The sequence below is a fragment of the Lissotriton helveticus genome, unplaced genomic scaffold, assembly GCF_964261635.1.
Source record: "Lissotriton helveticus unplaced genomic scaffold, aLisHel1.1 SCAFFOLD_559, whole genome shotgun sequence".
Classification (NCBI taxonomy): Eukaryota; Metazoa; Chordata; class Amphibia; order Caudata; family Salamandridae; genus Lissotriton; species Lissotriton helveticus.
In genome coordinates, this window is record NW_027612017.1 from 137,342 (window position 1) to 163,354 (window position 26,013).

General features: G+C 51.2%; 5 protein-coding genes across 5 annotated transcripts; 1 reads left to right on the plus strand and 4 right to left on the minus strand.

Annotated features, from left to right (window-relative positions):
- Positions 1-19,690: 19,690 nt before the first annotated feature.
- On the minus strand, positions 19,691-20,620 carry LOC144807568 (histone H4-like). The gene has a single exon (XM_078673207.1). It carries the CDS (start codon positions 20,069-20,071, stop codon positions 19,691-19,693), a length of 381 nt encoding a protein of 126 aa, XP_078529333.1. The 5' UTR covers positions 20,072-20,620.
- A 333-nt stretch (positions 20,621-20,953) lies between these two features.
- LOC144807575 (histone H2A type 2-C-like) lies at positions 20,954-21,636 on the minus strand. The gene has a single exon (XM_078673215.1). The coding sequence runs from the start codon at positions 21,572-21,574 to the stop codon at positions 21,176-21,178; it is 399 nt and encodes a 132-aa protein (XP_078529341.1). The 5' UTR covers positions 21,575-21,636; the 3' UTR covers positions 20,954-21,175.
- Positions 21,637-21,795: 159 nt separating this feature from the next.
- LOC144807508 (histone H2B 1.2-like) lies at positions 21,796-22,327 on the plus strand. The gene has a single exon (XM_078673143.1). It carries the CDS (start codon positions 21,896-21,898, stop codon positions 22,274-22,276), a length of 381 nt encoding a protein of 126 aa, XP_078529269.1. The 5' UTR covers positions 21,796-21,895; the 3' UTR covers positions 22,277-22,327.
- A 268-nt stretch (positions 22,328-22,595) lies between these two features.
- LOC144807522 (histone H3) lies at positions 22,596-23,681 on the minus strand. Its single transcript, XM_078673157.1, has one exon. It carries the CDS (start codon positions 23,445-23,447, stop codon positions 23,037-23,039), a length of 411 nt encoding a protein of 136 aa, XP_078529283.1. The 5' UTR covers positions 23,448-23,681; the 3' UTR covers positions 22,596-23,036.
- A 674-nt stretch (positions 23,682-24,355) lies between these two features.
- On the minus strand, positions 24,356-25,023 carry LOC144807548 (histone H1.01-like). The gene has a single exon (XM_078673184.1). It carries the CDS (start codon positions 25,001-25,003, stop codon positions 24,356-24,358), a length of 648 nt encoding a protein of 215 aa, XP_078529310.1. The 5' UTR covers positions 25,004-25,023.
- Positions 25,024-26,013: the final 990 nt, after the last annotated feature.

Sequence of the window (26,013 nt, forward strand, 5' to 3'; positions counted from 1 at the left end):
TGAAAGTAGGCACAAGGCCTTGCAGGCCTTTCCTGATACTGTGAAGGGGTGAACTAGACTTTATTGGCATGTGAAGTGTTTTGCTTTAACACCTCAAGCCAGGGCGATAACCTGAAATCTTACTCTGCGCTGAGCTCCATAACCCTGGGTAAAAGGTGTGACTTCATCCCCTTGAAGCTTAACACCTCCAAATGTCACAGGTATCAGTATAATTGGTGCCAGGAGGCTGGAAGTAGGCCCAAGGCCTTGCAGGCCTTTCCTGATACTGTGAAGGGGTGAACTAGACTTTATTGGGCATGTGAAGTGTTTTCCTTTAACACCTCCAGCCAGGGGGATGACCTAAATTCTTACCCTGCGCGGAGCTCCATAACCCTGGGTAGAAGGTGCAACTTCATCCCCTTGAAGCTTAACACCTCCAAATGTCACAGGTATCAGTATAATTGGTGCCAGGAGGCTGGAAGTAGGCCCAAGGCCTTGCAGGCCTTTCCTGATACTGTGGAGGGGTGAAATAGACTTTATTGGGCATGAGAAGTGTTTTGCTTTAACACCTCCAGTCAGGGGTGAAGCCTGGAATCTTACCCTGCGCTGAGTTCCATAACCCTGGGTAGAAGGTGCAACTTCATCCCCTTGAAGTTGAACACCTACAAATGTCACAAGTTTCAGTGAAATTGGTGCCTAGAGGCTGGAAGAAGGCACAAGGCCTTTCCTGATACTGTGAAGGGGTGAAATAGACTTTATAGGGCATGTGAAGTGTTTTGCTTTAACACCTCAAGCCAGGGGGATAACCTGAATTCTTACCCTGCGCTGAGCTCCATAACCCTGGGTAGAAGGTGTGACTTCATCCCCTTGAAGCTTAACACCACCACATGTCACAGGTATCAGTAACATTGGTGCCTGGAGGCTGGAAGTAGGCACACGGCCTTGCCTGCCTTTCCTGATACTGTGAAGGGGTGAAATAGACTTTAATGGGCATGCAAAGTGTTTTGCTTTAACACCTCCAGCCAGGGGGATAACCTGAATTCTTACCCTGCGCTGAGCTCCATAACCCTGGGTAGAAGGTTTGACTTCTTCCCCTTGAAGCTTAACACCACCAAATGTCACAGGTATCAGTAACATTGGTGCCTGGAGGCTGGAAGTAGGCACAAGGCCTTGCAGGCCTTTCCTGATACTGTGAAGGCGTGAAATAGACTTTATTGGGCATATGGAGTGTTTGGCTTTAACACCTCAAGCCAGGGGGATAACCTGAAATCTTACCCTGCGCTGAGCTCCATAACCCTGGGTAAAAGGTGTGACTTCATCCCCTTGAAGCTTAACACCACCACATGTCACAGGTAACAGTAACATTGGTGCCTGGAGGCTGGAAGTAGGCACAAGGCCTTGCAGGCCTTTCCTGATACTGTGTAGGGGTGAAATAGACTTTAATGGGCATGTGAAGTGTTTTGCTTTAACACCTCCAGCCAGGGGGATAACCTGAATTCTTACCCTGCACTGAGCTCCATAACCCTGGGTAGAAGGCGTGACTTCTTCCCCTTGAAGCTTAACACCACCAAATGTCACAGGTATCAGTAACTTTGGTGCCTGGAGGCTGGAAGTAGGCCCAAGGCCTTGCAGGCCTTTCCTGATACTGTGAAGGGGTGAAATAGACTTTATTTGGCATGTGGAGTGTTTTGCTTTAACACCTCAAGCCAGGGCGATAACCTGAAATCTTACCCTGCGCTGAGCTCCATAACCCTGGGTAAAAGGTGTGACTTCATCCCCTTGAAGCTTAACACCACCAAATATCACAGGTATCAGTAACATTGGTGCCTGGAGGCTGGAAGTAGGCACAAGGCCTTGCAGGCCTTTCCTGATACTGTGAAGGGGTGAAACAGACTTTATTGGGCATGTGAAGTGTTTTGCTTTAACACCTCCAGCCAGGGGGATAACCCAAATTCTTACCCTGCACTGAGCTCCATAACCCTGGGTAGAAGGTGTGACTTCATCCCATTGAAGCTTAACACCACCACATGTCACAGGTATCAGTAACATTGGTGCCTGGAGGCTGGAAGTAGGCACAAGGCCTTGCAGGCCTTTCATGATACTGTGAAGGGGTGAAACAGACTTTATTGGGCATGTGAAGTGTTTTAATTTTACACCTCCAGCCAGGGGGATAACCCAAATTCTTACCCTGCGCTGAGCTCCATAACCCTGGGTAGAAGATTTGACTTCTTCCCATTGAAGCTTAACACCACCAAATGTCACAGGTATCAGTAACATTGGTGCCTGGAGGCTGGAAGTAGGCACAAGGCCTTGCAGGCCTTTCCTGATACTGGGAAAGGGTTAAATACACTGTACTGGGCATGTGAGGTGTTTTGCTTAAACACCTCCAGCCAGGGGGATAACCTGAAATCTTACCCTGCGCGGAGCTCCATAACCCTGGGTAGAAGGTGCGACTTCATCCCCTTGGAGCTTAACACCACCAAAGGTCACAGGTATCAGTAACATTGGTGCCTGGAGGCTGGAAGTAGGCCCAAGGCCTTGCAGGCCTTTCCTGATACTGTGAAGGGGTGAAATAGAGTTTAATGGGCATGTGAAGTGTTTTGCTTTAACACCTCCAGCCAGGGGGATAACCTGAATTCTTACCCTGCGCTGAGCTCCATAACCCTGGGTAGAAAGTGTGACTTCATCCCCTTGAAGCTTAACACTACCAAATGTCACAGGTATCAGTAACATTGGTGCCTGGAGGCTGGAAGTAGGCCCAAGGCCTTGCAGGCCTTTCCTGATACTGTGAATGGGTGAAATACACATTGTTGTGTATGGTAACTGTTCTATTTTCACGCCTTAAGCCTGGGGTGAAGCCTGAAATCTTACCCTGCGCGGAGCTCCATAACCCTGGGTAGAAGGTGCGACTTCATCCCCTTGAAGCTTAACACCACCAAATGTCACAGGTATCAGTAACATTGGTGCCTGGAGGCTGGAAGTAGGCACAAGGCCTTGCAGGCCTTTCCTGATACTGGGAAAGGGTGAAATACACTGTACTGGGCGTGTGAGGTGTTTTGCTTAAACACCTCCAGCCAGGTGGATTACCTAAAATCTTACCCTGCTCTGAGCTCCATAACCCTGGATAGAAAGTGTGACTTCGTCCCCTTGAAGCTTAACACCACCAAATGTCACAGGTATCAGTAAAATTGGTGCCTGGAGGCTGGAAGTAGGCCCAAGGCCTTGCAGGCCTTTCCTGATACCGTGAAGGTGTGAAATAGACTTTCTTGGGCATGTGGAGTGTTTGGCTTTAACACCTCAATCCAGGGGGATAACCTGAAATCTTACCCTGCGCTGAGCTCCATGACCCTGGGTAAAAGGTGTGACTACATCCCCTTGAAGCTTAACACCACCACATGTCACAGGTATCAGTAACATTGGTGCGTGGAGGCTGGAAGTAGGCCCAATGCCTTGCAGGCCTTTCCTGATACTGTGAAGAGGTGAAATAGACTTTATTGGGCATGTGGAGTGTTTGGCTTTAACACCTCAAGCCAGGGGGATAACCTGAAATCTTACCCTGCGCTGAGCTCCATAACCCTGGGTAGAAGGTGTGACTTAATCCCCTTGAAGCTTAACCCCACCACATGTCACAGGTAACAGTAACATTGGTGCCTGGAGGCTGGAAGTAGGCACAAGGCCTTGCAGGCCTTTCCTGATACTGTGAAGGGGTGAAATAGACTTCAATGGGCGTGCAAAGTGTTTTCCTTTAACACCTCCAGCCAGGGGGATAACCTGAAATCTTACCCTGCGCTGAGCTCCATAACCCTGGGTAGAAGATGTGACTTCATCCCCTTGAAGCTGAGCACCTCCAAATGTCACAAGTATCACAAAAACAGGTGCCTGGGGGCTGGAAGGAGGCCCAAGGCCTTGCAGCCCTTTCCTGATACTGTGAAGGGGTGAAATAGACTTTATTGGGCATGTGAAGTGTTTTGCTTTAACAACTCCAGCCAGGGGGATAACCTAAAATCTTACCCTGCGCTGAGCTCCATAACCCTGGGTATAAAGTGTGACTTCATCCCCTTGAAGCTTAAGACCACCAAATGTCACAGGTATCAGTCACATTGGTGCCTGGAGGCTGGAAGTAGGCACAAGGCCTTGCAGGACTATCCTGATACTGGGAAAGCGTGAAATACACTGTACTGGGCATGTGAGGTGTTTTGCTTAAACACCTCCAGCCAGGGGGATAACCTAAAATCTTACCCTGTGCTGAGCTCCATAACCCTAGGTAGAAAGTGTGACTTCATCCCCTTGAAGCTTAACACTACCAAATGTCACAGGTATCAGTAACATTGGTGCCTGGAAGTAGGCCCAAGGCCTTGCAGGCCTTTCCTGATACTGTGAATGGGTGAAATACACATTGTTGTGTATGGTAACTGTTCTATTTTCACGCCTTAAGCCTGGGGTGAAGCCTGAAATCTTACCCTGCGCGGAGCTCCATAACCCTGGGTAGAAGGTGCGACTTCATCCCCTTGAAGCTTAACACCACCAAATGTCACAGGTATCAGTAACATTGGTGCCTGGAGGCTGGAAGTAGGCACAAGGCCTTGCAGGCCTTTACTGATACTGGGAAAGGGTGAAATACACTGTACTGGGCATGTGAGGTGTTTTGCTTAAACACCTCCAGCCAGGGGGATAACCTGAATTCTTACCCTGCACTGAGCTCCATAACCCTGGGTAGAAGGTGTGACTTCTTCCCCTTGAAGCTTAACACCACCACATGTCACAGGTATCAGTAACATTGGTGCCTGGGGGCTGGAAGTAGGCCCAAGGCCTTGCAGGCCTTTCCTGATACTGTGAAAGGGGTGAAATAGACTTTATTGGGCATGTGAAGTGTTTTGCTTTAGCAACTCAAGCCCGGGCGATAACCTGAAATCTTACCCTGCGCTGAGCTCCATAACCCTGGGTAGAAGGTGTGACTTCTTCCCCTTGAAGCTTAACACCACCAAATGTCACAGGTATCAGTAACATTGGTGCCTGGGGGCTGGAAGTTGGCCCAAGGCCTTGCAGGCCTTTCCTGATACTGTGAAGGACTGAAATACAACGTATTGGGCATGTGAAGTGTTTTGCTTTAACACCTCCAGCCAGAGGGATGACCTGAAATCGTACCCTGCACTGAGCTCCATAACCCTGGGTAGAAGGTGTGACTTCTTCCCCTTGAAGCTTAACACCACCAAATGTCACAGGTATCAGTAACATTGGTGCCTGGAGGCTGGAAGTAGGCACAAGGCCTTGCAGGCCTTTCCTGATACTGGGAAAGGGTGAAATACACTGTACTGGGCATGTGAGGTGTTTTGCTTAAACACCTCCAGCCAGGGGGATAACCAAAAAATCTTACCCTGCGCTGAGCTCCATAACCCTGGGTATAAAGTGTGACTTCATCCCCTTGAAGCTTAACACCACCAAATGTCACAGGTATCAGTAAAATTGGTGCCTGGAGGCTGGAAGTAGGCCCACGGCCTTGCAGGCCTTTCCTGATACAGTAAAGGGGTGAAATAGACTTTATTGGGCATGTGGAGTGTTTTGCTTTAACACCTCCAGCCAGGGGGATAACCTGAAATCTTAGCCTGCGCAGAGCTCCATAACCCTGGGTAGAAGGTGCGACTTCATCCCCTTGAAGCTTTACACCACCAAATGTCACAGGCATCAGTAACATTGGTGCCTGGGGGCTGGAAGTAGGCACAAGGCCTTGCAGGCCTTTCCTGATACTGTTAAGGGGTGAAATAGAGTTTAATGGGCATGTGAAGTGTTTTGCTTTAACACCTCCAGCCAGGGGGATAACCTGAATTCTTACCCTGCGCTGAGCTCCATGACCCTGGGTAGAAAGTGTGACTTCATCCCCTTGAAGCTTAACACCACCAAATGTCACAGGTATCAGTTACATTGGTGCCTGGAGGCTGGAAGTATGCCCAAGGCCTTGCAGGCCTTTCCTAATACTGTGAAGGGGTGAAATAGACTTTATTGGGCATGTGAAGTGTTTTGCTTTAACACCTCAAGCCAGGGGGATAACCTGAAATCTTACCCTGCGCTGAGCTCCATAACCCTGGGTAAAAGGTGTGACGTCATCCCCTTGAAGCTTAACAACACCAAATGTCACAGGTATCAGTAAAATTGGTGCCTGGAGGCTGGATGTAGGCCCAAGGCCTTGCAGGCCTTTCCTGATACTGTGAATGGGTGAAATACACATTGCTGTGTATGGTAATTGTTCTATTTTCACGCCTCCAGCCTGGGGTGAAGCCTGAAATCTTACCCTGCGAGGAGCTCCATAACCCTGGGTAGAAGGTGTGACTTCATCCCCTTGAAGCTTAACACCACCAAATGTCACAGGTATCAGTACATTGGTGCCTGGGGGCTGGAAGTAGGCCCAAGGCCTTGCAGGCCTTTCCTGATACTGTGAAGGGGTGAAATAGACTTTATTGGGCATGTGAAGTGTTTTGCTTTAACACCTCAAGCCAGGGCGATAACCTGAAATCTTACCCTGCGCTGAGCTCCATAACCCTGGGTAGAAGGTGTGACTTCACCCCCTTGAAGTTGAACAACACCAAATGTCACAGGTATCAGTATAATTGGTGCCTGGAGGCTGGAAGTAGGCCCAAGGCATTGCAGGTCCTTCCTGATACTGTGATGGGGTGAAATAGACTTTATTGGGCATGTGAAGTATTTTTCTTTAACACCTCCAGCCAGGGGGATAACCCGAATTCTTACCCTGCACTGAGCTCCATAACCCTGGGTAGAAGGTGTGACTTCATCCCCTTGAAGCTTAACACCACCAAATGTCACAGGTATCAGTATCATTGGTGCCTGGAGGCTGGAAGTAGGCACAAGACCTTGCAGGCCTTTCCTGATACTGTGAAGGGGTGAAATAGACTTTACTTGGCATGTGTAGTGTTTTGCTTCATCACTTCCAGCTAAGGGTGAAAAGCTGATATCTTACCCTGCGCTGAGCTCCATAACCCTGGGTAGAAGGTGTGACTTCATCCCCTTGAAGTTGAACAACACCAAATGTCACAGGTATCAGTACAATTGGTGCCTGGAGAATAGATGTAGGCCCAAGGCCTTGCAGGCCTTTCCTGATACTGTGAAGGGGTGAAATAGACTTTACTTGGCATGTGTAGTGTTTTGCTTTAACACCTCGAGCAAGGGGGATAACCTGAAATCTTACCCTGCACTGAGCTCCTTAACCCCGGGTAAAAGGTGTGCCTTCATCCCCTTGAAGCTCAACACCACCAAATGTCACAGGTATCAGTAAAATTTGTGCCTGGAGGCTGGAAGTAGGCCCAAGGCCTTGCAGGCCTTTCCTGATACTGTGAAAGGGGTGAAATAGACTTTATTTGGCATGTGAAGTGTTTGGCTTTAACACCTCAGGCCAGGGGGATAAACTGAAATCTTACCCTGCACTGAGCTCCATAACCCTGGGTAGAAGGTGTGACTTCATCCCCTTTGAAGCTGAGCACCTCCAAATGTCACAAGTATCACAAAAACAGGTGCCTGGGGGCTGGAAGTAGGCCCAAGGCCTTGCAGGCCTTTCCTGATACTGTGAAGGGGTGAAATAGACTTTATTGGGCATGTGAAGTGTTTTGCTTTAACACCTCAAGCCAGGGGGATAACCTGAATTCTTACCCTGCGCTGAGCTCCATAACCCTGGGTAGAAGGTGTGACTTCATCCCCTTGAAGCTTAACACCACCACATGTCACAGGTATCAGTAACATTGGTGCCTGGAGGCTGGAAGTAGGCACACGGCATTGCAGGCCTTTCCTGATACTGTGAAGGGATGAAATAGACTTTAATGGGCATGCAAAGTGTTTTGCTTTAACACCTCCAGCCAGGGGGATAACCTGAATTCTTACCCTGCGCTGAGCTCCATAACCCTGGGTAGAAGGTGTGACTTCTTCCCCTTGAAGCTTAACACCACCAAATGTCACAGGTATCAGTAACATTGGTGCCTGGAGGCTGGAAGTAGGCACACGGCCTTGCAGGCCTTTCCTGATACTGTGAAGGCGTGAAATAGACTTTATTGGGCATGTGGAGTGTTTGGCTTTAACACCTCAAGCCAGGGGGATAACCTGAAATCTTACCCTGCGCTGAGCTCCATAACCCTGGGTAAAAGGTGTGACTTCATCCCCTTGAAGCTTAACACCACCACATGTCACAGGTAACAGTAACATTGGTGCCTGGAGGCTGGAAGTAGGCACAAGGCCTTGCAGGCCTTTCCTGATACTGTGAAGGGGTGAAAAAGACTTTAATGGGCATGTGAAGTGTTTTGCTTTAACACCTCCAGCCAGGGGGATAACCTGAATTCTTACCCTGCACTGAGCTCCATAACCCTGGGTAGAAGGTGTGACTTCATACCCTTGAAGCTTAACACCTCCAAATGTCACCGGTATCAGTACAATTGGTGCCTGGAGGCTGTAAGTAGGCCCAAGGCCTTGCAGGCCTTTCCTGATACTGAGAAAGGGGTGAAATAGACTTTATTGGGCATGTGAAGTGTTTTGCTTTAACACCTCAAGCCAGGGCGCATACCTGAATTCTTACCCTGCGCTGAGCTCCATAACCCTGGGTAAAAGGTGTGACTTCATCCCCTTGAAGCGTAACACCACCACATGTCACAGGTATCAGTAACATTGGTGCCTGGAGGCTGGAAGTAGGCACAAGGACTTGCAGGCCTTTCCTGATACTGTGAAGGGGTGAAATAGACTTTATTGGGCATGTGAAGTGTTTTGCTTTAACACCTCCAGCCAGGGTGATAACCTGAAATCTTACCCTGCGCTGACCTCAATAACCCTGGGTAGAAGGTACAACTTCGTCCCCTTGAACTTTAACACCGCCAAATGTCACAAGTTTCATTAAAACTGCTGCCTGGAGGCTGGAGGTAGGCCAGAGGCCTTGCGGACCTTTCCCTGTAACTGTAAAGGAGGGAAATACACTTTGTTGTGTATGTGATGTTTTGAGTTTTCACACATCTAGGCAGGGGTGATACCTGAAATCTTACCTCGTGCGGAGCTCCATAACCCTGGGTAGAAGGTGTGACTTCATCCCCTTGAAGCTGAACACCTCCAAATGTCACAAGTATCACAAAAACAGGTGCCTGGGGTCTGGAAGTAGGCCCAAGGCCTTGCAGGCCTTTCCTGATACTGTGAATGGGTGAAATAGACTTTATTGGGCATGTGAAGTGTTTTGCTTTAACACCTCCAGCCAGGGGGATAACCCGAATTCTTACCCTGCACTGAGCTCCATAACCCTGGGTAGAAGGTGTGACTTCATCCCCTTGAAGCTTAACACCACCACATGTCACAGGTATCAGTAACATTGGTGCCTGGAGGCTGGAAGTAGGCACAAGGCCTTGCAGGCCTTTCCTGATACTGTGAAGGGGTGAAACAGACTTTATTGGGCATGTGAAGTGTTTTAATTTAACACCTCCAGCCAGGGGGATAACCCAAATTCTTACCCTGCGCTGAGCTCCATAACCCTGGGTAGAAGATGTGACTTCTTCCCCTTGAAGCTTAACACCACCAAATGTCACAGGTATCAGTAACATTGGTGCCTGGAGGCTGGAAGTAGGCACAAGGCCTTGCAGGCCTTCCCTGATACTGTGGAGGGGTGAAATAGACTTTATTTGGCATGTGAAGTGTTTTCCTTTAACACCTCCAGCCAGGGGGATGACCTAAATTCTTACCCTGCGCGGAGCTCCATAACCCTGGGTAGAAGGTGTGACTTCATCCCCTTGAAGCTTAACACCACCACATGTCACAGGTATCAGTAACATTGGTGCCTGGAGGCTGGAAGTAGGCCCAAGGCCTTGCAGGCCTTTCCTGATACTGTGAAGGGGTGAAACAGACTTTATTGGGCATGTGAAGTGTTTTAATTTAACACCTCCAGCCAGGGGGATAACCCAAATTCTTACCCTGCGCTGAGCTCCATAACCCTGGGTAGAAGATATGACTTCTTCCCCTTGAAGCTTAACACCTCCAAATGTCACAGGTATCGGTATAATTGGTGGCAGGAGGCTGGAAGTAGGCACACGGCCTTGCAGGCCTTTCCTGATACTGTGAAGGGGTGAAATAGACTTTAATGGGCATGCAAAGTGTTTTGCTTTAACACCTCCAGCCAGGGGGATGACCTGAATTCTTACCCTGCGCTGAGCTCCATAACCCTGGGTAGAAGGTGTGACTTCCTCCCCTTGAAGCTTAACACCACCAAATGTCACAGGTATCAGTAACATTGGTGCCTGGAGGCTGGAAGTAGGCACAAGGCCTTGCAGGCCTTCCCTGATACTGTGGAGGGGTGAAATAGACTTTATTTGGCATGTGAAGTGTTTTCCTTTAACACCTCCAGCCAGGGGGATGACCTAAATTCTTACCCTGCGCGGAGCTCCATAACCCTGGGTAGAAGGTGTGACTTCATCCCCTTGAAGCTTAACACCACCACATGTCACAGGTATCAGTAACATTGGTGCCTGGAGGCTGGAAGTAGGTACAAGGCCTTGCAGGCCTTTCCTGATACTGTGAAGGTGTGAAATAGACTTTAGTGGGCTTGTGGAGTGTTTGGCTTTAACACCTCAAGCCAGGGGGATAACCTGAATTCTTACCCTGCGCTGAGCTCCATAACCCTGGGTAGAAGGTGTGACTTCATCCCCTTGAAGCTTAACACCACCACATGTCACAGGTATCAGTAACATTGGTGCCTGGAGGCTGGAAGTAGGCACACGGCCTTGCAGGCCTTTCCTGATACTGTGAAGGGGTGAAATAGACTTTAATGGGCATGCAAAGTGTTTTGCTTTAACACCTCCAGCCAGGGGGATGACCTGAATTCTTACCCTGCGCTGAGCTCCATAACCCTGGGTAGAAGGTGTGACTTCCTCCCCTTGAAGCTTAACACCACCAAATGTCACAGGTATCAGTAACATTGGTGCCTGGAGGCTGGAAGTAGGTACAAGGCCTTGCAGGCCTTTCCTGATACTGTGAAGGTGTGAAATAGACTTTAGTGGGCTTGTGGAGTGTTTGGCTTTAACACCTCAAGCCAGGGGGATAACCTGAAATCTTACCCTGCGCTGAGCTCCATAACCCTGGGTAAAAGGTGTGACTTCATCCCCTTGAAGCTTAACACCACCACATGTCACAGGTAACAGTAACATTGGTGCCTGGAGGCTGGAAGTAGGCACAAGGCCTTGCAGGCCTTTCCTGATACTGTGAAGGGGTGAAATAGACTTTAATGGGCATGTGAAGTGTTTTGCTTTAACACCTCCAGCCAGGGGGATAACCTGAATTCTTACCCTGCACTGAGCTCCATAACCCTGGGTAGAAGGCGTGACTTCTTCCCCTTGAAGCTTAACACCACCAAATGTCACAGGTATCAGTAACTTTGGTGCCTGGAGGCTGGAAGTAGGCCCAAGGCCTTGCAGGCCTTTCCTGATACTGTGAAGGGGTGAAATAGACTTTATTTGGCATGTGGAGTGTTTTGCTTTAACACCTCAAGCCAGGGCGATAACCTGAAATCTTACCCTGCGCTGAGTTCCAGAACCCTGGGTAGAAGGTGCAACTTCATCCCCTTGAAGTTGAACACCTACAAATGTCACAAGTGTCAGTGAAATTGGTGCCTAGAGGCTGGAAGAAGGCACAAGGCCTTTCCTGATACTGTGAAGGGGTGAAATAGACTTTATAGGGCATGTGAAGTGTTTTGCTTTAACACCTCAAGCCAGGGGGATAACCTGAATTCTTACCCTGCGCTGAGCTCCATAACCCTGGGTAGAAGGTGTGACTTCATCCCCTTGAAGCTTAACACCACCACATGTCACAGGTATCAGTAACATTGGTGCCTGGAGGCTGGAAGTAGGCACACGGCCTTGCAGGCCTTTCCTGATACTGTGAAGGGGTGAAATAGACTTTAATGGGCATGCAAAGTGTTTTGCTTTAACACCTCCATCCAGGGGGATAACCTGAATTCTTACCCTGCGCTGAGCTCCATAACCCTGGGTAGAAGGTGTGACTTCCTCCCCTTGAAGCTTAACACCACCAAATGTCACAGGTATCAGTAACATTGGTGCCTGGAGGCTGGAAGTAGGTACAAGGCCTTGCAGGCCTTTCCTGATACTGTGATGGCGTGAAATAGACTTTATTGGGCATGTGGAGTGTTTGGCTTTAACACCTCAAGCCAGGGGGATAACCTGAAATCTTACCCTGCGCTGAGCTCCATAACCCTGGGTAAAAGGTGTGACTTTATCCCCTTGAAGCTTAACACCACCACATGTCACAGGTAACAGTAACATTGGTGCCTGGAGGCTGGAAGTAGGCACAAGGCCTTGCAGGCCTTTCCTGATACTGTGAAGGGGTGAAATAGACTTTAATGGGCATGTGAAGTGTTTTGCTTTAACACCTCCAGCCAGGGGGATAACCTGAATTCTTACCCTGCACTGAGCTCCATAACCCTGGGTAGAAGGCGTGACTTCTTCCCCTTGAAGCTTAACACCACCAAATGTCACAGGTATCAGTAACTTTGGTGCCTGGAGGCTGGAAGTAGGCCCAAGGCCTTGCAGGCCTTTCCTGATACTGTGAAGGGGTGAAATAGACTTTATTTGGCATGTGGAGTGTTTTGCTTTAACACCTCAAGCCAGGGCGATAACCTGAAATCTTACCCTGCGCTGAGCTCCATAACCCTGGGTAAGAGGTGTGACTTCATCCCCTTGAAGCTTAACACCACCATATGTCACAGGTATCAGTAACATTGGTGCCTGGAGGCTGGAAGTAGGCACAAGGCCTTGCAGGCCTTCCCTGATACTGTGGAGGGGTGAAATAGACTTTATTTGGCATGTGAAGTGTTTTCCTTTAACACCTCCAGCCAGGGGGATGACCTAAATTCTTACCCTGCGCGGAGCTCCATAACCCTGGGTAGAAGGTGCGACTTCATCCCCTTGAAGCTTAACACCTCCAAATGTCACAGGTATCAGTATAATTGGTGCCAGGAGGCTGGAAGTAGGCCCAAGGCCTTGCAGGCCTTTCCTGATACTGTGGAGGGGTGAAATAGACTTTATTGGGCATGAGAAGTGTTTTGCTTTAACACCTCCAGTCAGGGGTGAAGCCTGGAATCTTACCCTGCGCTGAGTTCCATAACCCTGGGTAGAAGGTGCAACTTCATCCCCTTGAAGTTGAACACCTACAAATGTCACAAGTGTCAGTGAAATTGGTGCCAAGAGGCTGGAAGTAGGCACAAGGCCTTTCCTGATACTGTGAAGGGGTGGAATAGACTTTATTGGGCATGTGAAGTGTTTTGCTTTAACACCTCAAGCCAGGGTGAGAACCTGAAATCTTACCCTGCGCTGAGCTCCATAACCCTGGGTAAAAGGTGTGACTTCTTCCCCTTGAAGCTTAACACCACCAAATGTCACAGGTATCAGTAACATTGGTGCCTGGAGGCTGGAAGTAGGCACAAGGCCTTTCCTGATCCTGTGAAGGGGTGAAATAGACTTTATTGGGCATGTGAAGTGTTTTGCTTTAACACCTCAAGCCAGGGCGATAACCTGAATTCTTACCCTGCGCTGAGCTTCATAACCCTGGGTAGAAGATGTGACTTCTTCCCCTTGAAGCTTAACACCACCAAATGTCACAGGTATCAGTAACATTGGTGCCTGGAGGCTGGAAGTAGGCACAGAGCCTTTCCTGATACTGTGAAGGGGTGAAAAAGACTTTAATGGGCATGTGAAGTGTTTTGCTTTAACACCTCCAGCCAGGGGGATAACCTGAATTCTTACCCTGCACTGAGCTCCATAACCCTGGGTAGAAGGTGTGACTTCATACCCTTGAAGCCTAACACCTCCAAATGTCACCGGTATCAGTAACATTGGTGCCTGGAGGCTGGAAGTAGGCACAAGGCCTTGCAGGCCTTTCCTGATACTGTGAAGGGGTGAAATAGACTTTATTGGTCATGTGAAGTGTTTTGCTTTAACACCTCCAGCCAGGGTGATAACCTGAAATCTTACCCTGCGCTGAGCTCCATAACCCTGGGTAAAAGGTACAACTTCGTCCCCTTGAAGCGTAACACCACCACATGTCACAGGTATCAGTAACATTGGTGCCTGGAGGCTGGAAGCAGGCACAAGGCCTTGCAGGCCTTTCCTGATACTGTGAAGGGGTGAAATAGACTTTAATGGGCATGTGAAGTGTTTTGCTTTAACACCTCCAGCCAGGGGGGATAACCTGAAATCTTACCCTGCGCTGAGCTCCATAACCCTGGGTAGAAGATGTGACATCTTCCCCTTGAAGCTTAACACCACCACATGTCACAGGTATCAGTAACATCGGTGCCTGGAGGCTGGAAGTAGGCCCAATGCCTTGCAGGCCTTTCCTGATACTGTGAAGAGGTGAAATAGACTTTATTGGGCATGTGGAGTGTTTTGCTTTAACACCTCCAGCCAGGGGGATAACCTGAATTCTTACCCTGCGCTGAGCTCCATAACCCTGGGTAGAAGGTGTGACTTCTTCCCCTTGAAGCTTAACACCACCACATGTCACAGGTATCAGTAACATTGGTGCCTGGAGGCTGGAAGTAGGCCCAAGGCCTTGCAGGCCTTTCCTGATACTGTGAATGGGTGAAATACACATTGCTGTGTATGGTAATTGTTCTAATTTCACGCCTCCAGCCTGGGGTGAAGCCTGAAATCTTACCCTGCGAGGAGCTCCATAACCCTGGGTAGAAGGTGTGACTTCATCCCCTTGAAGCTTAACACCACCAAATGTCACAGGTATCAGTACATTGGTGCCTGGTGGCTGGAAGAAGGCCCAAGGCCTTGCAGGCCTTTCCTGATACTGTGAAGGGGTGAAATAGACTTTATTGGGCATGTGAAGTGTTTTGCTTTAACACCTCAAGCCAGGGGGATAACCTGAAATCTTACCCTGCGCTGAGCTCCATAACCCTGGGTAAAAGGTGTGACTTCATCCCCTTGAAGCTTAACACCACCACATGTCACAGGTGTCAGTAACATTGGTACCTGGAGGCTGGAAGTAGGCCCAAGGCCTTTCAGTCCTTTCCTGATACTGTGAAAGGGGTGAAATAGACTTTATTGGGCATGTGAAGTGTTTTGCTTTAACACCTCAAGCCAGGGCGATAACCTGAAATCTTACCCTGCGCTGAGCTCCATAACCCTGGGTAGAAGGTGTGACTTCATCCCCTTGAAGCTTAACACCTCCAAATGTCACAGGTATCAGTAACATTGGTGCCTGAAGGCTGGAAGTAGGCACAAGGCCTTGCAGGCCTTTCCTGATACTGTGAAAGGGGTGAAATAGACTTTATTGGGCATGTGAAGTGTTTTGCTTTAACACCTCAAGCCAGGGCGATAACCTGAAATCCTGCGCTGAGCTCCATAACCCTGGGTAAAAGGTGTGACTTCATCCCCTTGAAGCTTAACACCACCACATGTCACAGGTATCAGTAACATTGGTGCCTGGAGGCTGGAAGTATGCACAAGGCCTTGCAGGCCTTTCCTGATACTGTGAAAGGGGTAAAATAGACTTTATTGGGCATGTGAAGTGTTTTGCTTTAACACCTTAAGCCAGGGCGATAACCTGAAATCTTACCCTGCGCTAAGCTCCATAACCCTGGGTAGAAGGTGTGACTTCTTCCCCTTGAAGCTTAACACCACCGAATGTCACAGGTGTCAGTAACATTGGTGCCTGGGGGCTGGAAGTAGGCACAAGGCCTTGCAGGCCTTTCCTGATACTGTGAAAGGGGTGAACTAGACTTTATTGGGCATGTGAAGTGTTTTGCTTTAACACCTCAAGCCAGGGCGATAACCTGAAATCTTACCCTGAGCTGAGCTCCATAACCCTGGGTAAAAGGTGTGACTTCATCCCGTTGAAGCTTAACACCACCAAATGTCACAGGCATCAGTAACATTGGTGCCTGGAGGCTGGAAGTAGGCCCAAGGCCTTGCAGGCTTTTCCTGATACTGTGAAGGGGTGAAATAAACTTTATTGGGCATGTGGAGTGTTTTGCTGTAACACCTCCAGCCAGGGGGATAACCTGAATTCTTACCCAGCGCTGAGCTCCATAACCCTGGGTAGAAGGTGTGACATCTTCCCCTTGAAGCTTAACACCACCAAATGTCACAGGTGTCAGTAACATTGGTGCCTGGGGGGCTGCAAGTAGGCCCAAGGCCTTGCAGGCCTTTCCTGATACTGTGAAGGGGTGAAATACAATTTATTGGGCATGTGAAGTGTTTTGCTTTAACACCTCGAGCCAGGGGGAATAACCTGAAATCTTACCCTGCGCTGAGCTCCATAACCCTGGGTAGAAGGTGTGACTTCTTCCCCATGAAGCTTAACACCACCAAATGTCACAGGTGTCAGTAACATTGGTGCCTGGAAGTAGGCACGAGGCCTTGCAGCTCTTTCCTGATCCTGTGAAGGGGTGAAATACAATTTATTGGGCATGAGAAGTGTTTTGCTTTGACACCTCCAGCCAGGGGGATAACCTAAAGTCTTACCCTGCGCTGAGCTCCATAACCCTGGGTAGAAAGTGTGACTTCTTACCCTTGAAGCTTAACACCACCAAATGTCACAGGTATCAGTAACATTGGTGCCTGGAGAATGGATGTAGGCCCAAGGCCTTGCAGGCCTTTCCTGATACTGTGAAGGGTTGAAATAGACTTTATTGGGCATGAGAAGTGTTTTGCTTCAACACATCCAGCTAGGGGCGAAAAGCTGAAATCTTACCCTGCGCTGAGCTCCATAACCCTTGGTAGAAGGTGTGACTTCATCCCCTTGAAGCTGAACACCTCCAAATGTCACAAGTATCACAAACACTGGTGCCTGGAGGGTGGAAGTAGGCCCAAGGCCTTGCAGGCCTTTCCTGATACTGTGAAGGGTTGAAATAGACTTTATTGGGCATGAGAAGTGTTTTGCTTTAACACCTCCAGCCAGGGGGGGTAACCTGAATTCTTACCCTGCACTGAGCTCCATAACCCTGGGTAGAAAGTGTGACTTCTTCCCCTTGAAGCTTAACACCTCCAAATGTCACAGGTATCAGTAAAATTGGTGCCGTGAGACTGGAAGTAGGCCCAAGGCCTTGCAGGCCTTTCCTGAGACAGTGAAGGGGTGAAATAGACTTTATTGGGCATGTGGAGTGTTTTGCTTTAACACCTCCAGCCAGGGGAATAACCAGAAATCTTACCCTGTTCGGAGCTCCATTACCCTGGGTAGAAGGAGTGACTCTGTCCCCTTGAAGCTGCAGGCTTCCTAATGTCACAAGTATCACTAAAACAGGTGCCTGGAGGCTGGAAATGTGCCTACGGTCTTGCAGGCCTAGGTCTGATACTGTAAAGGGGTTAGATACAGTGTTGGAATAAAGAATTATTCTGTTTTCCCACCTCCAGCCAGGAGTGGAACCTGACATCTTACCCTGCGCGGAGCTCCATAGCCCAGGCTAGTAGGAGCAACTGTATCCCCTTTGAAGATTAACTCCGCCAAATGTTACAATTATCACTAAAAGAGGTGTATGGAGGCTGCAAACGGGCCCACAGCCTTGAGCTGATACTGTAACAGGGGGGAATCTCACATTGCGCGGAGCACCATAGCTCTGAGTAGAAATAGCCACTCTGTGCCTGGAGGCTAGAAATGGGCTTGGGAGACTGATGTCTGATAATGTAAAGGGGTTTTTGAATGACGTTTTGTATTTCTCCACCTCCAGCCAAGGGGTAAATCCTGAAATATAACCCTAATCGGAGCTCCATAGCCCTCTGTAGAAAAAGTGACTTAGTCCCCTTGAACCTTAATAAAATGTGATAAATGTTAACAGTTTTAAACGGGTGCCTGGAGACTAAAAATGGAACAGAGACACTTTTTCAGATCCCATACTGCGAGGGACTTATTGTAATTAATTTGTGATATATATATATATATATATATATATATATATATACAATTATTATTTTTCTTTTTTTGGCCCTCCTTCAGCTTAGGGGTTAAACCAGGAATTGTACCCGGATTGGAGCTCCACAGCCCCGGGTAGAAAAAGTGACTTTGTCCCCTTGAACCTAAGGAGTTAGTAAAAAAAAAAAAAGAAATGTGTGTGTGTTTATTTTTTATTTTTTTGCCGACCTCCAGCTAAGGGGGGAAACCGGAAATTTTACCCGAATCGGAGCTCCATAGCCCCGGGAAGAAAAAGGGACTGTGTCCCCTTGAACATAAGGAGTTAGTAAAAAAAAATAAAAGAAATGTGTGTGTTTATTTTTTTTTTTTTTTTTGCCGACCTCCAGCTAAGGGGGGAAAACTGAGATTTTACCCGAATCGGAGCTCCATAGCCCCGGGAAGAAAAAGTGACTTTGTCCCCTTGAACCTAAGGAGTTAGTAAAAAAAAAAAAAAAAAAGAAGTGTGTGTGTGTGTGTGTGTGTTTATTTTTTTTTGCCGACCTCCAGCTAAGGGGGGAAACCGGACATTTTACCCGAATCGGAGCTCCATAGCCCCGGGAAGAAAAAGTGACTTTGTCCCCTTGAACCTAAGGAGTTTGTTAAAAAAAAAAAAGAAATGCGTGTATGTTTTTTTTTTTTAAGTTTTTTTTTTTCCGACCTCCACCTACGGGGGGGAACCTGAAATTGTACCCGAATCTGAGCTCCCCAGCCCCGGGTAGAATTAGTGCCATCGTCCCCTTGAACCAAAATGCCCACACAAAAAAAATAAAAATACTGAAACGGGGGCTTAAAGGCCCACAGGGACCCCTAAAGGGACATGGCGGTTCACCACAAAAATTAGGATCCCACACCCGCTTCCTTGGGCCTGCATGGGAACCCTATTTTATCGACTATTAAGCCCCCCACGTAGTGGGGGCTTACAGCTCCTGGGTGGAGAACAAAGTCGGAGTTAGCGCGGCCAATCCGCCGCCCGGCCATCTGGTCGCCGCAGCTCACTGGGCCATCTGGTCGACCCACAGAGGGGCGACCAGATGGCCCAGTGAGCTGCGGCGACCAGATGGCCGGGCGGCGGAACGGCCGCGCTATCTCCAACTTTGTTTCCCAGCCAGGCGCTGTAAGCCCCCACTACGTGGGGGGCTTAATAGTCGGTGAACTGCGTGACTCGTGGGGCCCTGTGCCGGGCTAAACCCGCCTTAGGTCCCCATGCAAGGGCTCCATGATGGCGGGCACCTGGGCCGGTCTAAACACCCCCCTTAGAACTGCGTGACTCGTGGGGCCCTGTGCCGGGCTAAACCCGCCTTAGGTCCCCATGCAAGGGCTCCATGATGGCGGGCACCTGCTCCGGGCTAAACCCACCGTAGGTCCCCAGGCAAGGGCTCCATGATGGCGGGCCCCTGGTCCGGGCTAAACCCACCGTAGGCCCCCAGGCAAGGGCTCCATGATGGCGGGCCCCTGGTCGGGGCTAAACCCACCGTAGGTCCCCAGACAAGGGCTCCATGATGGCGGGCAGCCGGGCCGGGCTAAACCCACCGTAGGTCCCCAGGCAAGGGCTCCACGGTGGCGGGCCCCTGGGCCGGGCTGAACCCACCTTTGGTCCCTAGTTTAGAGCTCCATGGTGGCGGGCCCGTGGGACGGGGTAAACCCGCCTTCCCGGCCGTGCCTTCCAGAGCAGAGTGGCTGCGGAGCAACTCCCCGGGTTCCCCCCTCCTCCCCTCCCGAGCGAGTGTGGGCCTAGATAGCAGCCCTGCGCTGCGGCGATAATAGTTCATAGACACAGCTCTCACACGACATGGTGGTCGGCTCTTAAAAGAGCCTTTGGGTTGTTTTTTTTTTCCTTTTTTTCCGTGGTGTAACCGCCGAATCCGTAGAGAGTGCGGCCCTGGCGCTTCAGGGCATAGACCACATCCATGGCGGTGACGGTCTTCCTCTTGGCGTGCTCGGTGTAGGTGACGGCGTCCCGGATCACGTTCTCCAGGAAAACCTTGAGCACCCCGCGGGTCTCCTCGTAGATGAGGCCGGAGATGCGCTTGACTCCGCCACGGCGCGCCAGGCGGCGAATGGCCGGCTTGGTGATGCCCTGGATGTTGTCCCGGAGCACCTTGCGGTGTCTCTTGGCGCCGCCTTTGCCGAGCCCCTTCCCTCCTTTGCCGCGTCCAGACATGTTCTCTTCTCGGTGCTGGGAGCAGAAATGAAGAGGAAAACCAGCACCGGCTGCTTTCTATGGAGGCTCAGCGGACCTGCGCGGGAGCTCCAAGCGCCCACGTGACGCCCTGTGAGGCGGGAGAGCTCGGACCCGGCCCGCCTTCTGCAGGAAGCGGGGGCTGGAGCGGCCGTTGCCTTCTGAAAAAGAGCGGGCTCCCAGCCCGCCTTTGTCATGGGCTGGCTCAGCAGCTGCCGCTGCCGGTGCACAGATCACAGTCAAACACACGCAAGCACCTCCCTTCCCGGCCTCCCCTTGTGACCGCGGGCCACCCATCCCCTGCGTTCGGAGCCCCCTGTCCAATATAAGCAGAAGGCTCTGTATGTTTTAATGGAGCCACACACGTTAGCGGCCTCACCGGCACCACCCCGCTGCGTTTGGCCGCCTGCAACCTCGTAGCACTGCCCACATCCCGCGCCCGGCTGGGGCAAGCCTGCAAAATGTGTCCCCCAAAAATGAAAAGAAAAAAATATATATGTATATATTGTTTGAAAAAGAGCGCGCTCCCAGCCCGCCTCTGTCAGGGGCTCCCGATGGGGGGCTCAGCAGCTGCCGCCGGTGCACTGATCAGTCAAACACGCACACTCCTACCTTCCAGCCCCCCCCCCCCCCCCACTTGTCACCGCGGCCTGCCTAACCCTCGCGTTCGGTGCCCGCTCGGCTTGGCTCAGCAGCTGCCGCCGGTGCACTGATCAGTCAAACACACACACTCCTCCCTTCCAGGCCCCCACTTGTCACCGCGGCCCGCCTAACCCTCGCGTTCGGTGCCCGCTCGGCTGGGGCACGTCTGCAAAACGTGTCCCTGAAAATTAAAAATTATATATGTATAACAAAAACATCGATATGGTCTGCCTCATGCTAGGCTTTGGGACGGGACAACATTAAAGTGTACGGCCAGAGCTTGGGCATGCCCTCCACTACAAAGCTACGGTGGCGGGCGCTGCCGCATCTATGAAGCCGCCAGAGTAACACCTCGGCACGGATACGCTCTTTGATGGAGTCTGTGGATGGCCCTGAAAAGAGCCTTTGTGTTTAGGGTGCGTTTCCACGGTGGTCTGCGGGCCTTTACTTGCTTGCTTTGCCCTGTGCCTTGTGGCTCTCGGTTTTCTTGGGCAGCAGCACGGCCTGGATGTTGGGCAGGACTCCTCCCTGGGCGATGGTGACTCGGCCCAGCAGCTTGTTCAGCTCCTCGTCGTTGCGGATGGCCAGCTGGAGGTGTCTGGGGATGATGCGGGTCTTCTTGTTGTCCCGGGCGGCGTTGCCAGCCAGCTCCAGAATCTCAGCGGTCAGGTACTCCAGCACTGCAGCCAGATAGACGGGGGCACCGGCGCCCACCCTCTCGGCGTAGCTTCCCTTCCTGAGCAGCCTGTGCACACGGCCCACGGGGAACTGGAGCCCGGCTCTGGAAGAGCGTGTCTTGGCCTTGGCGCGGGCCTTTCCTCCTTGCTTTCCGCGTCCAGACATGGCGATCGATCTAGGGTCTCAGTCACACAACAGAGAGAATGGTACTGCGCCTTCTGCTGGACTCCGGTAATATAAAGACTTCGGGAGCGTCTGATTGGTTGACAGCTAGGCGCCGATAGTACTTTTCAATGGAGGGAGGCGGGCTTCTGTTTAACCAATCAGTGTCCCAGAACCGCATTACAATAGGAAGTGGGGGCCCTGCCAATGAGAAAGGAGAAACGGGAAGAAGCTGCTTTGCACGCCCAGCCTATAAATACAAGTGCCGGACGCCCAGGCATCATTTCTCTCGGCTCCACAGCAAGCAGCGAAAGAGCGTCGACCATGCCTGAACCAGCCAAGTCCGCGCCGGCACCCAAGAAGGGCTCCAAGAAAGCGCTCTCCAAGCCGCCCAAGAAGGACGGGAAGAAGCGCAAGAGGAGCAGGAAGGAAAGCTATGCCATCTACATTTACAAAGTGATGAAGCAGGTGCACCCGGATACCGGCATTTCCTCCAAGGCCATGGGCATCATGAACTCCTTCGTGAACGACATCTTCGAGCGCATCGCTGCAGAGGCTTCCAAACTGGCTCACTACAACTCGCGGCGCACCATCACCTCCCGGGAGATCCAGACCGCAGTCCGCCTTCTGCTCCCCGGAGAGCTGGCCAAGCACGCCGTGTCGGAGGGCACCAAGGCCGTCACCAAGTACACCAGCGCCAAGTAAGGCTTCCAGGCGCACCCCAACGAACACAACGGCTCTTTTAAGGGCCAACCACTTCCTCCCCTAAGAGCTAACGTGCTTCTATTATGACCGGAGAAATGTGTTTTGGAATATGTGTTTTTTAAGGGTAATGTTAAGTGCAGAAAGGCCCGCTCTCACGGGGCTTGCTGCAGACCGAGGGCCGACAGCAGGCAACCCGTTCCGCCTCTTTAAATTAACATGTCTATATGAATGGGACCAAGTGTCACATGAGCACTGTAACGATGAGGTTCAATAAACCCACTGGGGAATTCACACATCTGCCCCCCCCCCCCCCCCGGGCTTATGGTTTTCCATGTTGGGGGCGAACAGTGTCTCTGTGAGCGGGTTTAACGTTGTGTTTGTACTTTTAAGACCCTGGGGAACGGCGTTAGTTCACCCCGGGGCAAACGTTCCCGAAATCAGACACACGAACCCGATGTACCGGGGACACAGATGCCCCTTAAGCGGTGGCTTGTGACCAGCGGATCCCTGCACAACCCCCTATAAAAAGGCTTTTTATTATTAGATGGACACATTGAACAGGCGTTTATGCACTGTGAACACAGAGTGCTCTGGTTAACCCAGAGCCGGTATAAGTTGCCCAGTGACCGTGGTACTCACAGCACACCCTCCCTAACCTGTAAAACACATGCCATGACAGATAAGAGAAGCTCGTAGGTGACAGGGTGGTGGCCCTTAAAAGAGCCGTTGTGGTGGTGGTTGTTCGGGTCGGTCCGTCTCCTTAGGCCCTCTCGCCTCGGATGCGACGGGCCAGCTGGATGTCCTTGGGCATGATGGTCACCCTCTTGGCGTGGATGGCGCACAGGTTGGTGTCCTCGAAGAGCCCGACCAGGTAGGCCTCGCTGGCCTCCTGCAGGGCCATGACGGCGGAGCTCTGGAAGCGCAGGTCGGTCTTGAAGTCCTGGGCGATCTCCCTCACCAAGCGCTGGAAGGGCAGCTTGCGGATGAGGAGCTCGGTGGACTTCTGGTAGCGGCGGATCTCGCGGAGAGCCACGGTGCCTGGCCGGTAGCGGTGAGGCTTCTTGACTCCTCCGGTGGCAGGCGCGCTCTTGCGGGCTGCCTTGGTGGCCAGCTGCTTGCGGGGCGCTTTGCCGCCGGTGGACTTGCGGGCTGTCTGCTTGGTGCGGGCCATGGCGGGAGCGGTCTCTCTCAGCGAAGGCAGAGAAGAATGGCGTCTACCAGGGAAAGAGCCCTATTTATGCCCTCACAGACGGAGGGCTGCTCTGGTTGGCTGAGGAGACCGCCCCACGTTCGAAAATAGCCCGCGGTGTGCAACGATTGGATACTGAACTGGAGGCTGCAGCCTAGCTGTCCAATGAGCTGTGGATAAAAGAGACCCCCCCCTTGGATGATGGCGCCGGAGCCCGCGCCTCGGTCAGCCTTTGTCTCCGTCCGTCCATCCACTTGTAGTCACGAGGACGACTCGACCCCGGTCAACCGGGAGAGGAGCCCGAGATGTCATAAGCACACTGCCCTTGGTCACTCTGGAACACGCCCCCGTTACCTGCGCTCGATTGAAAGTTCACAATCGTCTGCTTTATGCAGGCGCTATATCGAGTCTGCCCGGATACAGTGAAAGCACCAACACAAACACGTTTATAATAAACTGAGGTCTTATAACTCCCAGACCCGCTTTTTACCCTCACCCTGGAGCACGCAGTTACCTGCGCTCCAATTAAAGTTCACAATCATCTGCTTTATGCAGACACTATTTAGAGTCTGCCCGGGTACAGTGAAAGCACAGAGACACACACGTTATTGCACATGTATTATAAACGGAGGCCTTATAACTCCCGGACCCCCTTATTTTCTATGTAATAACGATTTCAATCCACGCAGCACCGAAAGAGCCGTTTATATGGCCAAGATCACACGCGGCACTCGCGTGTGGAAAAGTGCGCTATGGATGTATGGTGCGGTTTATTTTTGAGAAGTGGGGCCATTGGGTGGGTGCAAAGGTGGGGAGGAACACGCTCTCTTCTAGATAGGGTGGTGGCCCTTAAAAGAGCCGTTGTGTTTGCAGTGTCTCGGTGCCAGCCCTTACTTCTTCTTGGGCGCTGCCTTTTTGGGCTTCGCTGCTTTGGGCTTGGCTGCCTTGGGTTTGACTACCTTGGCAGGGCTTTTCTTGGCTACTTTGGGCTTCGCCGCCTTGGCTTTCGCTGGGCTCTTGGCAGCCTTCTTGGCAGGGGCAGCCTTGGGCTTCTTGGGGCTCTTGGCTGCTGCTGGCTTCTTGACCTTCTTCGGGCTCTTCTTGACCCCCGCGGGAGCCTTTTTGGGCTTCGCGGCGGCAGGGGCAGCTTTCTTGGCCGCTGGCTTCTTGGTCTTGGCAGCTGTCTTCTTGGCTGCCTTCTTGCCCTCCAGCTGCTTCTTGTTCACTTTGAAGGACCCGGAGGCCCCGGTGCCCTTCAGCTGGGCTAGGGCGCCTTTACTGACCAGGCTCTTCAGGGAGACCTTAACGCGGCCCTTGTTCTTGTCCGCATCGTAGCCGGCGGCGGTCAGCGCCTTCTTCAGAGCCACCAGGGAGACTCCCTTCCTCTCGGCCGAGGCGGTCACACACTTCAAAATCAGGTCGGACACGCTGGGACCGGAAGGCTTCTTGGCCTTGGAGGCCCCCGCTGCTTTCTTCTGCTTCTTCTTGGGGGCGACCTCAGCGGGAGGAGCCGCGGCGGCTGGAGCGGTTTCTGCCATTGCAATACGAGTCTCGGCGCTGTCACAGAACAGAAATGTACCTCCCGTCTGCTGTCTTGTTTTCGTCTGTCAGATTCCTTCTGACAGTGGTGAGTTTTTGGATACCGAGGCAGTAGCCTCATTACTCCACAATCGTTTTGAATTTTTTAGTCGCTGTTTAGATTGTCTTATTGATGTGTGACGCTTTGTCACAGTTGAGGTTGCATCACATGGTCATCTCAGTGATGGGCCGCGGGTAGCGGTCGATTGAGTATGCAGAATTGTCAGCATGTTTCCTCAGGGGGTCTTGTCTTTGTCCATCAAGTTCCTTCTGATAGTGTTGAGTTTTGGTTGCTTGCCGAGGCTATCATGCCATCTGGCAGCGGTGGGTTTTGTGTACCTGCCGGCGTTTGCCTTCAAGCAGTGCTGAGTTTTTGGATGCTGCGTTTCTGTTTCAGTTTCGCAAGGTTAGCGCTTCAATGGGACGCGGGTAGCGGTCAAATGGGTTCGTAGAGATGTCTGCGAGTTTCCTGATCAGTGGGTTTTCTTTTTGATCTAATCCTGTGTAGAATTTCCTGTTGAGTTTGAGGAGATGGTCGTCCAGCATCTCAATCCCTAAGTCTCTGTGGAGGTCTGCTGTTCGTGTGAACATAGGTGCACCTGCTGCAATCCGTAAGGCCTTGTTCTGTACTTTCTGTAGGTCCATCCGAAGCTGTGGGCGGCAGCCACTCCAAACTGGTGAAGCGTATGTCATAGTTGGTCGAATTATTGCAGTGACTACTCGCACCTTGCTCTGCATGGGCATCGACTTGGTCTTCAGGAGTGGGTATAATGCAGCCAGTTTGGATGCTGCTTTCTGGCAGGTCTTCTCTATGTGGTTTTTCCAGCTGAGTTTAGAGTCCAGAGTCACCCCCAGGTAGGAGCTGCTGTTTTCCCATTTGACCTCGTCCCCGTTGAGGAGGATCTGTGGGTGTTTCCTGTTCTGCTTCCTGGTAAATAATGTTGCAGTGGTTTTGCCCGTGTTCAAGGTG

Bases quoted from the DNA above. Each gene is read 5' to 3' on its own strand.
- LOC144807522 (XM_078673157.1), bottom strand. From the start codon at position 23,447: ATGGCCCGCACCAAGCAGACAGCCCGCAAGTCCACCGGCGGCAAAGCG.
- LOC144807508 (XM_078673143.1), top strand. From the start codon at position 21,896: ATGCCTGAACCAGCCAAGTCCGCGCCGGCACCCAAGAAGGGCTCCAAG.
- LOC144807575 (XM_078673215.1), bottom strand. From the start codon at position 21,574: ATGTCTGGACGCGGAAAGCAAGGAGGAAAGGCCCGCGCCAAGGCCAAG.
- LOC144807568 (XM_078673207.1), bottom strand. From the start codon at position 20,071: ATGTCTGGACGCGGCAAAGGAGGGAAGGGGCTCGGCAAAGGCGGCGCC.
- LOC144807548 (XM_078673184.1), bottom strand. From the start codon at position 25,003: ATGGCAGAAACCGCTCCAGCCGCCGCGGCTCCTCCCGCTGAGGTCGCC.